Here is a 12,530-nt window from a genome sequence, read left to right as displayed (position 1 = left end):
GACATTTTATACTGAATAGTAAGAATTCTTTATTAACTTATCAATTCTGGATAAAACTCATGTCCAATATAGAAAGTATGAATATTTTTACATAGTTGGTCCCCTCCTTTTTATTTTCTTTATGGTAAAATTTCAATCTTCAAAACTTCTGTTTAATCACAACAGAAGTTTTAAATTTTGAAGTCCAACTTATCAGTGTTTTTCTTTTTTGATGATTAAGTTCTTACGGTTTCATGTGTAGGATATCTTTGAACTAAGGTTGTGAAAATGTTTTCTTATTTTTTATTCAATGTTTTATAGATTTAAATTTTATGTTTAGATCTAGGATCCATTTAAGTTAGTGTTTTTGTATGATGTGGTGTAAAGTTTGAGAATCTTGTTTTCCCATGAGCATACCAATTTTTTCTAGCACAATTTATTAAAAACACTATTCTTTCCTTCATTAAATTACCTTATAACATTGTAGAAAGTCATTCAAACATACATCCCAGGATCTCTTTCTACAGCCTCTCTTTGGTTCTACTAATCTGTCTTTCCATACAGAAAGGTCATATTTGCTGAATTACTATAGCTTGTAAGTTTCACAATAAGGTGGTATAAATTATCCAAATTTGTTACCCTTTGGAAAGCTGTTTTGGCTGTTTAATGTCCTTTTCCTTTTGACATAAGTTATAGAATCAACTTGTCAATTTTCTCAAAAAAACTCTGCTTGGATTTTGCTTGGAATTCTTCTGAATCTATAGATCCTTTTAAAGAGAAATAAATATCTTAGCAGTGTTGTCAGTCCATAAACATGGTATACATCTAAATTAAACTAGGTCTTCATTAATGTCTCTCAGCAATATTTTATAGCATTTACTATAAAGGTTTTATATGCCTTTGATAAAATTATCCCCAATTATATAATATATAAGACTATGTTAATATTATTTTTAAATTGTAAGGTCTAAATATCATTATTATATAGAAGCAAATTTGATTTTTTCCATTCATCTTTTATCATATGACCTTATTAAATTTACTTCTTAATTCTAGTAACCTTTATATAAATTATTTAGGATTTTCTCCATATTCACAGTTACATCATTACTACATAAAAACAGTTTTACTTCAAAAAAAATAAATAAAATAAATAAATAAATAAGGATCTCTGGATTTCAGTTGACAGTTCCCTAATTATTATTAAGTTTAGTTTTAAAGATGTATTTATTAACTATTTATATTTTATCTTCTGTGAACTCTCTATTTATAGTCCTTACCATTTTTAAATTGAATTTTTTTATTGATTTGTTGAAACTTTTAAAATATGGCAATTAACTATTAAAATGTTAAAAATTATTTGTGTATATATACAATATATACACACACAAATGGTATATATAATACATAGATACACTATATGTATATATATATCATATATAAAATATATACACACCATATATATACATACATATATATACCATATATGTCACTTGATCTTAGCCAAAAGACTGAGAAATGATATACTGTATATATCTACACACACATACACACATACACACATATACATATATGGTTTCTACCCTTTATTTTATTAGAAATATGTATATAATATATATTATTTACAATATATACTTATATGTAAATGTATATTCGCACACATATTTTTTATATATGGTTTTCTACCCTTCAATTTATCCACTAAATTTTTTTCCTTTCCTGACTCAGTGTCAAACATATTTAATTCCTGTAATTTTTTTATCTGGTAGTCCTTTAAACAAAGCTCCTAGATGTTCTTTTATACTTACTCCCTCATTTAAACTCTGGAATTATTTTATTCAGTTCCAAAAAGAAAAAAATCTTACACAGGGAGTAACTACAATTTCACTGAACTGACATCTGTCTGTCCATATAAGAATGTAGAATCCCTCTTCTTTTAAATCCTCTGGCAAAATCCTATAGTGCTTACCATGGGTCTCACTAAATTCTAGTCAAGTACTGATGTCTCTTAAAATGTAACAGGTTTCATTGCTACTGTGAATAAAATCCTCTTTCCATAATATCTTCTACATTTTATATGGACACCTGAATTTTAGTATTTTATTGAGGAAAACCTTCAGAGTGGTTATAATTTCACTTTTTCATGAGAATAAATTAAGCCCTTCAAATGAATATTTAACTACTATTCTTCAATAACTGTACGGCTGAATCGGACGAAAGTTCATCATTTCTGCTGTATAATAATTACTTGGCAATACACCTACTGAGAGATCTCAATTGGTAATATAAATCTTTCTAAAATTGTCTCCAACATTTGACACTGAAGTAAACTGCAACAAAATGTGCATCTAGTTTGCTGTAAGTCTTTAAATATATTTTTGAGGATTAATATATTTTATGCCATTAAAAACAATTATCTTACGAAAAAGAAGAGTTTCTCAATGCGGTATTTCAAAGTACAAAGCACAATTAAAATAAAATCACACCTTTTTTTTTTTTTTTTCTTAGCAAGCTCTTGCCTGTGACAGTGTGTTTGCCAACATGGCACCCAAAAAGAAGATTGTCAAAAAGAACAAAGGCGATATCAATGAGATGACTATAATTGTAGAAGACAGCCCCCTAAACAAACTGAATGCTTTGAATGGGCTCCTAGAGGGAGGCAATGGCCTTAGCTGCATTTCTTCTGAATTAACAGATGCTTCCTATGGCCCCAACCTCTTGGAAGGTTTAAGTAAAATGCGACAGGAGAGCTTCCTCTGTGACTTAGTCATTGGTACCAAAACCAAATCCTTTGATGTTCATAAGTCAGTGATGGCTTCATGCAGTGCATATTTTTACAACATCCTTAAAAAAGACCCATCAACTCAGAGGGTGGATCTTAATGACATCGCACCACTAGGCCTGGCCACTGTCATTGCATATGCCTACACTGGAAAGCTGACTCTGTCCTTGTATACAATAGGAAGCATTATTTCTGCTGCTGTTTATCTTCAGATCCATACTCTTGTAAAGATGTGCAGCGATTTTCTGATACGGGAGATGAGTGTTGAGAATTGCATGTATGTTGTTAACATTGCAGAAACATACTCCCTGAAAAACGCAAAAGCAGCAGCCCAGAAATTTATCCGAGATAACTTCCTTGAATTTGCAGAATCAGATCAATTTATGAAACTTACATTTGAACAAATTAATGAACTTCTTATAGATGATGACTTACAGTTGCCTTCTGAGATAGTAGCATTCCAGATTGCAATGAAATGGTTAGAATTTGACCAAAAGAGAGTGAAATATGCCGCAGATCTTTTGAGCAACATTCGCTTTGGTACCATCTCTGCGCAAGACCTGGTCAATTATGTTCAATCTGTGCCAAGAATGATGCAAGATGCTGATTGTCACAAACTTCTCGTAGATGCTATGAACTACCACTTACTTCCGTATCATCAAAACACATTGCAATCTAGGCGAACGAGAATTCGAGGGGGATGCCGAGTCCTCGTCACTGTTGGGGGTCGCCCAGGCCTTACTGAGAAGTCCCTTAGTAGAGACATCTTGTATAGAGACCCTGAAAATGGATGGAGCAAGCTTACAGAAATGCCAGCCAAGAGTTTTAATCAGTGTGTAGCTGTGATGGATGGATTTCTCTATGTGGCCGGTGGGGAAGACCAGAATGATGCAAGAAATCAAGCCAAGCATGCAGTCAGCAATTTCTGCAGGTATTTGATCTTTTATTAGGAACTGAAATGGTTCGATATTATTGAGAAATTGCCCTTGTATAGAAGTAAATTAATCATTCCTATTAGCTTAGTTCATTGTCTCAGTAAATAATAATAATAATGCCACCTGATATATGTACAGCACTTTATATGAAGTGCATTCATGTATATGATGCATTCGAGATTTCTGAAACAAGTCTTTGAGGTGGACAGGGAAGATATGATTATTCTGATTTTACATAGGAGAAACCTGATACCCAGAGAAGTTTTAACACTAGTAAGTGGCAATTCACATTTACTCATTTCTAGTTGACCACTCTTCACAATACACTGACTTTTGAAAGAAATTGAATAAAAATTTAGTTTTTTACATTACATGGTAAAAAAAAAAAAGAATAAAATAAAACAAGATTCTTTTAAGTTACTGCTACTAACAACTGTCAGATTCATAATTGGCAAATAGAATGAGATTATTAAAAATATGTCAGCTAATTAATTTAAAATATTTATTTGAAGACTGGATAATGGAAAGTGTTAGTATTTTTGACACATGTAGAAAGAATGAAAGCATAAGAAATCCTTCATAAAAATGGAATTCCAATTGCCATATAATTTTGTATATTTAGGATAAAAGTGAAACTTCCAATATATATGAAATGTTCAGAAAGCCATGCTTTTATCATGACAGTAATACGAAGTCAAACATAACTAAAGAGTAAGACTGAAAATGTGTACAATATCTCATGAAAAATGTTCTTTATTATTTCATTATGTGTGTGTGCCTCATTTAAAAGAACCCAAACACTTAATTGATTTTTAGCCTCTAACTTAGAAGTGAAGTTAAGTTTTGATTTGGGAGTTAAATGAGACAAAGACGAACATCAACCTGAAGGTGTGAGTTCTGTACTTACAATACTTTTGAACTGTGTAAACAGGAAAGCATCAGTTCTCTATGACTGCTTACTTTCCTCCTGCCGACAACCCACCTGTTATTCAGGCCGCTGTTTTTGCAGTATTGATTTGAGTGCTTATAAAACAATAGTTCTGAGCACTGAAAAAAATATATGTATCCCTAAACTAAAAGGTCTTGTCTATGGATAAGTGCTGGAAAATAGAAAAGTATCAAAAGTTAAGCCTGAGTTGATGCTCTTAGACATGAACTCCATTGGTCTCGTTCTAACAGATGAGCGAAGACTTGGGGGAGCGGCGTGGCCCTGCTGTGGCAGTGGCCAAGATAGGTGGAGGAATAAGGGGTCTGTGAGAAAAGGAGAAATCCAGTCAGTCCACTCCTATCTTAATTAAGCACTAGGAGTGAGCTAGCGATGGTTGGTGTCTGAAGATATGTGGAATTGACTTTAACGAAGGGTGTTTCCTCCTCTGATTGCCACAAATGCGCAGCTCTCCCCACGTGCACATCTCATAAGTCGCACTGGATGACAGATATTTGAATATGGAGGAAACGGGGCTGAAGCTCGGTCTCTGTGGGCTCTTCTCCAAGTGGCCCAATAAAAAGAATGGTATTATAAAAGGAGGAGGGGGCTGGGAGTCACTAATGCCTGCCTTGCCCTTTCCAAGAATCACACATTTTTACTAAGAGAGAAACACCAGCCCCCGGGTAAAGAGGTGCGATGGGCCCCTCGCCTCCTTGCAGGGTTAGTGTCGGGATTCCCACATTATGGTTGGATTCCCCGGCTGCCACCGACAAAGCTGTCACACTTCCTCTGCCATTTCCAGATACGATCCGCGCTTCAACACCTGGATACACCTGGCCAGCATGAACCAGAAGCGCACGCACTTCAGCCTGAGCGTGTTCAACGGGCTGCTGTACGCCGTGGGCGGCCGCAACGCCGAAGGCAGCCTGGCCTCGCTGGAGTGCTACGTGCCCTCCACCAATCAGTGGCAGCCGAAGGCGCCCCTGGAGGTGGCGCGCTGCTGCCACGCCAGCGCAGTCGCCGACGGCCGGGTGCTGGTGACCGGCGGCTACATAGCCAACGCGTACTCGCGCTCCGTGTGCGCCTTCGACCCGGCCAGCGACTCGTGGCAGGAGCTGCCGAACCTGAGCACGCCCCGAGGCTGGCACTGCGCTGTCACGCTGGGCGACAGGGTGTACGTGATGGGAGGCAGCCAGGTGGGGCCGCGCGGGGAGCGCGTGGACGTGCTGACGGTGGAGTGCTACAGCCCCGCGACCGGCCAGTGGAGCTACGCGGCGCCCCTGCAGGTGGGCGTGAGCACGGCGGGCGCCTCGGCGCTGCACGGCCGCGCCTACCTGGTGGGGGGCTGGAACGAGGGCGAGAAGAAGTACAAGAAGTGCATCCAGTGCTTCAACCCCGAGCTCAACGAGTGGACGGAGGACGACGAGCTGCCCGAGGCCACCGTGGGCGTGTCCTGCTGCACCCTCTCGATGCCCAACAACGTGACTCGGGAATCCCGGGCCAGTTCGGTGTCCTCTGTGCCAGTCAGTATCTGATCCCAGGTAGTTGCGGGGACGCAGGAAGAACACGTATTCACGCGGTTACCCTTTGAGTTCGGGAAAAGGAAAATATGTAACATTTACTACACTGATTGTATTTTGAAATACATCGAGGCATATGTCCTGATGGTTTCAAATTCCTGGTATGGCATAATCTACCTCTGTGTCTTTTTTTTTTTTTTTTTTTTTTTTTTTTAGCAAAATACGGTGCCATAGCCAACAAAAGAAGTAGAATTTATTTCAGCGGCCACTGGGTGGCAGACGGAATTCTTTGTAGGCACTCATCCAACGTGGCATGTTTCCTGAATGTATAGCGGTTACACCCACATTTGAGATTTTTCTTCTACACTTTAATACACACGAAGCTTATGTGAGTAAGCGATCTCACGTTCAAAAGTGTATTTTCCTCTCTCTCTTTTTTTTTCTTTAGGAAGTTGAAAATGCTCATTTATAGGTTTTATTTAAAAATGGAAATTGTCTATATCCATATAGACTTCAGATTTAATTCTAAGTATCAACGCAATTTTCCCCCTATACCTGATTGAGTAAAGGATTTGGAAAGGCATCCCATGACAAAGTCATAGAACTTATAATAACAAAATCTGACCGAAAAGGAATAGGGATCCCACCCAGGGACTGTCGAGTCGGTACCTTTATGTTAGCATGCCTCCCCTCTTCCTCCATGCCTCAGGCCCCAGTGTGTTTTGTCATAAAAATCTTGCTCTCAAAGAAGAAACTGACATTAGTCGTATAATTATAGTGTAAATCATTTGGGGGCATTTAAAATGTAAGTCATTTTAAGTCATTTTGTTGTTTCTCCTAGAAGTATTCACGCTTTATCCCTTGTCCTCTATTACCGCGGTCCCCACGCCCCAGGCAGTGGACTGGGCAGTACGGTCTGTGGCCTGTTAGGAACCGGGCTGCTCTGGTGGGCCAGCGAAGCTTCATCTGTATTTGCAGCCCTCCCCATCACTTGCATCACCGCCTGAGCTCTGCCTCCCGTCAGATCAGCGGAGGCATTAGATTCTGCATTATGGTGAGTTGTATAATTATTTCATTACATATTACAATGTAATAATGATAGAAATAAAATGCACAATAAATGTAATGTGCTTGAATCATCCTCAAACCATCCCCCGCCGCCCTGTCAGTGGAAAAATTGTCTTCCATGAAACCTGTCCCTGGGGCCAAAAAGATTTGGGACCACTGCTCGATTAAAGGAATTTCAAGTATCCTGGGAGCCTTACCCTCACCCTAAAAGCTACACCAACATGGTTAAAAGCCACCTTGACCCCAACGTGAGCACTGGGAAGATCACCAAATAAAACTATGTCCTTAAGGACCATTAACTTAAAGCGTAGATAGCCTGAATGTTATACAACCAATAACAATAATTTGATTTTCCCACTCTTTTATATGATGAGAATGAAGGAAACATTTAGAATTCTTAGATTTGGCAATAACTGGATGAGTGAGTTCTCCTGTTGGTAAATGCCTTTGTTTCACATTTCATATCAATCCTCCTGATTTCTTAATTAAAAATCTAACACGGCCGGGCGCGGTGGCTCACGCCTGTAATCCTAGCACTCTGGGAGGCCGAGGCAGATGGATTGCTCGAGGTCAGGAGTTCGAGACCAGCCTGAGCAAGAGTGAGACCCCGTCTCTACTAAAAATATAAAGAAAATATCTGGCCAACTAAAAATATATATAGAAAAAATTAGCCAGGCATGGTGGCACATGCCTGTAGTCCCAGCTACTCAGGAGGCTGAGGCAGGAGGATTGCTTGAGCCCAGGAGTTTGAGGTTGCTGTGAGCTAGGCTGACGCCACGGCACTCACTCTAGCCCGGGCAACAGAGTGAGACTCTGTCTCAAAAAAAAAAAAAAAAAAAATCTAACACACTCATTTCACATAGAAATATTAAAAGAATATATGCCCATTCTGTCCTATTTTTGTTAATCTCATCTGTTGCAAATTAGCTTTGTAAATCAGAGTGTATCCACTTGATATCATTTTTCTTACATGTTTGCCAAGTTTCAGGGAATGAGAATGATTGCAGTAAATGATACATGTTTTCCTTTCTTGTTATTTATCACTTTATTCTTTGATAGCTTATTTGTTTTGGAGAGGAAGTGGCCTATCAATTGTGGGTTCTGTGCAATTGGATTTTGAAAAATAAAACAAACCATTTAAAGGGTTAAACATAAGATATATGGAAATATAACTTGGTTTTTATTAATCCTATCCTCTCCCACCTTGTATAGATAGGTTATTGCTGGAGTTATGGTAATTACATTTAAATTATTTTGTTTGAACTGTGAACAGTGGTTCATATAGTACACTTTGTGGAACAATTTTATGTCATTGCCCCTTATGAAAAGTTCAGTCTCTGGATATTTAATGGTAACACTCAGATAAAGGCTATAAACACTGTAAATTAAGAACAAGATATTATTAATACAAAAACATTGGGCTATTTTCTAACTCCATACAGAGTATGAGGAGTTTCACCATGTATGAAGCAGATCTACAGGCACCTGCTCCTTTGACTCCTTGTATGCCCCGGCTGGAAAAAAAAGCTTTGTGAGAAATTAGCTTATGGAGCAAGTTAAATCACGGAGCTCTTAATTTACCAATGATGAAATCTATATATAGCCTTTTGTCCTTGCGGCAGCATTGGTAAAATAAACTTATCATTTTTTTTTTTTTTTTTATCATTTTGGTCACTACTTGCAAAGCCTACGTGAGGTTTTACAACATCTTTTACCTTGCTATGTGTATGTGTGGTTCATTACCTTGGTATATGTGTGTGTGTGTGTGTGTGTGTGTATCACAAACATATTTACCCACATACACAAACATATATACACACATATACTCATAAAACTGAGAAGTCTATAGTGCTAATTTTGAGAGAAAAAAGTGTTTTATTAGGGATTGCAGATCATAGGTGGGCAAATGGATGTAATTCCTTGATGCACACTAATAGATGTATCTCCCCTTGAAATCTTAGAAGAATTACATGAGGAGGAGGACCTAGGGCTTGAAATGAAATAAGAATCAATCAATTGTAACATTATATGGTGGAAGAATGAGAAGAGATACTGAAACTAGAGGATTTTTCATCTTTCAGAACTTGATAAGATAGGTTGTGCAAAAACTTGGCAGTGGCTTTCTGGAGATGAAACTGGAACATGCTGGAGCTGGATAAATCATTTGAAATTACCAGTTCACTCATTTTCTGCATCGTTTATCTGAAGACTCAGAAAATACACATATTTGAGCTTACCAAAATCCTGGGTGCGTTGCTGTTCCATCTGCTTCAGCAGTTAGGTCAATAAAGACTCATATGCATTTGGAATGCCAGGATTTCAGACATAACACATTGGTAGGGAATATGGAACATAAAGGTTCATGAAAGTTTTATATCCTGGAACATCCTGCACCACTGATTGAAAGACACAAAAGTATACAGAATCAAAATAATGTGTATCACCTTTCATGTATGAATGAAACATGTTCTTTAACCCACATGTTGAAGTAGTCGCTCCTAGAAAGCATGACAGTTTCTCCATGTTTTCCAACTGGAAATTTTTTATTATGTTTTAAGTTTACATTCAATTACACTCCCAAATCTTAGGATCCAACCATATACTTCCTTTAATTTTTCTTAAAAAAAAGGACTTCTTATTTTTATAATGCCTGAATCTTATAATTAAACAAAAGCATGGGTTCAATGTATCAGAGAAATAGCATGTTACCCAGCAGCTGAAATAAGAAAACTCAAGCTCTCTTTTTTTTTTGAATGGGCCAGAGACCTGATGAAAGTCTCCAGGAAGCCAGACCCTAATGTAGTTTGTCCACTTGTAGTTAGGCTCTTGGTGCTAAGTTGTCATCCCTGGTGTACTAGTTGCTTTCAGTGCATTGAATGAATTTTATTTTGACTTCCTATATGGTAAGAATGGTTAGGAATAGAAGGTCAGTGATGGTACAGATTAATATGATTTAGAACAATGAGTAGATGGTAGTGGAGTGTTAGGAGTGAGGAAGTATAAGTGAGGTAATAAGGAAGTGAGTACTCAGTGGTTCTATGGTTTAAGGCAGAGCAGCAATTATAGCAAGTGCATTTTACAAACATTCATGCAAATAGAGGTTTACCTGGAAATATGAAATATGTAAGAGGTCAATTTTTTTTTTTTTGCTGGTTGTCCTGGCCAAGTGTCTTCAGAATTTATCCAAGTTACCAGATGAAAGGAATTATTATCAAATAACTGTCATTTATTTTTTCCCTTAGTTACAACCACATGAATTTGTGCAATCTCTGAATGAGCTAGATCCCCATCCCAGGCCACTGATGAATATGTTGTCTAGCACAAGGCGGCATTAAAAGGAATTACCTTTCAGTATTTCTTTTCATACCAATAAAAATTATAGCATAATTTTCCAAAAACACCTTCATGAGTAATTATGAAAACTAAAGACTTGAAAATATCAAAAATTTACCTTCCAGGACATTCAGAGGGTAAATACCATTTATTTTTACCTCTCAGGGAATTTGAAATAAAATACTTGTCTTGGATATTCCTAAAACACTTTTTATTTATTCAGCAAATTTTGGCAAAAAAAAAATTCTTTGTTTTCTTAAAATATTCTGGTACTATATAATGAACAGCAAACTAAAATGTATGTAGTGTTATTTTGTAACCTCGTCACTATCAATAAAGCTGCATTAATAAGAGCTTGGTCAAGGATTAAATGTGGGCAGTTTTGAAGTATCCTTTCTGTGATGATTGGAGTGTTTGGGGCTTTGTCTCTATTTAGTTTTCATGATGATTCACCCATACACGACAGCAACAACAAAATGACAAATCATTGAAAAAGTGTTTCAATAGCTTGAAGACTAGCAAAAGAAAAAGGTATAACACATCAGTAGAGACTTGCTTTGTAACTCAAAAGCCAGCCCAACTCTGGTCTAGCTCGGGCCTGACCATTGTGAAGTCATAGATTAAGTGTTGTTTCTAGTCTCGTTTCAGCCCTGACCTTAGCCAACCTGACACAGGCTCGGGTTCATCATCATTTGCAATTAAACAACTTGTTAGGAAATAAAATCATACTGCTGTACAGACAAGCCCTCACAGACTTTCTCTTCCACCTCACCCTTCCAAATGAGCAAGTGAAATGTAATCAAGATGAGATGCTCAACCTTTGCTCTAAATTAGTACTTAAATAATAACATTCAGTTGAGGCTATAATGTCTAGAAAATCCTGCGTGGCAGCAATACTTTTCTTAAACTTCTCCAAGCTCCATAACAATATAAGCAGACTATACTGGCCCCAAACAGAAACCAGCTGGTGCCCCATTCTCAGTTTTGATCATACCAGCCAGGCACCCCGTAATTTGAGTTTTCTTTAAACTCCCACATAACTCTAAGCTTCCCTACAGGTTTTCAAGGCTTCCCACATTCACTTATCGGTCCGTCTATCCAACTCATGACACATAAAATTATTTAATGACATTAATTACATCTAAAGTATTCTAGGATGTATTAAAGGAATACCATTTTGCACAGTGTATTTTTGGCAAGCTTGGTAGGAAGACTAGAGACTGAAGGATATTCAGTCCCATCTCTGGGCTTTCCTCTCCTCAGAGTGGTATGGAATCAGATTATAATAGAAGGTCCATTTCAGGAAAGGGAACAGGCTTTGAAGGAGAGAGGTTATCTGACCCATGGTCCTTAGAAACACTCTACTCAGCCCTTTAATTTCCTTTCTAGCCACATTCACAGCTTGGTTTATGAACCTAGGGGTAAGGTGCATCACTCCTAATGCCAACACCAATCTTCCACCAAGTTTCAGACCAGACATGATCCTTAGACAATAGTGAGGAAGGGAAGGCACTTTTCGCGAACTGCTTTGGATAGATGCAGTAGCCTTTGGCCTAAAGAACTTACACAAGTCCTTTGCTTATCCCTTCCAGGGAAGCACCTTATAAGGTCAGGCTGACTCATCCTGGAGAAACCACCATTCTGATTTTGCTTTGATATTCAATCATAGCTATAGAAGTAGCCTATAAATCTTCAAAAAAAGAAAGCATTTTTTCATTGCTAAAATACCCCAGAAATTGTAATGTATCAAAAAGGGAAAAGCAAGACTTTGATTATAGTCACTAACATTTCTCTCCACCCCACCTCTGTCCCCACCATTGCAACATGGACTCAAAGGAGGACAGTGTCCAGTGATATGAATGGAGGACTTTTCATCTGGCTGTTTTTGCTTTGTGCTCACCTTTAAGTTTTCACCAAAGGCTCTACATTCAGGAATCCTGTGTGATTCCATCTTGGGGATATTTCTATTCTTTTTTTTTTTTTTT

General features: G+C 37.7%; 1 protein-coding gene across 1 annotated transcript; it reads left to right on the top strand.

Moving 5' to 3' along the window:
• Nucleotides 1-2,520: 2,520 nt before the first annotated feature.
• KLHL31 (kelch like family member 31) lies at nucleotides 2,521-6,296 on the top strand. Its single transcript, XM_069488322.1, has 2 exons — nucleotides 2,521-3,692; nucleotides 5,427-6,296. The coding sequence occupies exons 1-2, from the start codon at nucleotides 2,521-2,523 to the stop codon at nucleotides 6,157-6,159; spliced, it is 1,905 nt and encodes a 634-aa protein (XP_069344423.1). The 3' UTR covers nucleotides 6,160-6,296.
• The last annotated feature ends 6,234 nt before the right edge of the window (nucleotides 6,297-12,530 follow it).

Source organism: Eulemur rufifrons, chromosome 15 (genome assembly GCF_041146395.1).
Source record: "Eulemur rufifrons isolate Redbay chromosome 15, OSU_ERuf_1, whole genome shotgun sequence".
Classification (NCBI taxonomy): domain Eukaryota; kingdom Metazoa; phylum Chordata; class Mammalia; order Primates; family Lemuridae; genus Eulemur; species Eulemur rufifrons.
Note: the sequence above shows the minus strand (reverse complement) of the source record. Positions and strands in the feature narration are given on the sequence as shown.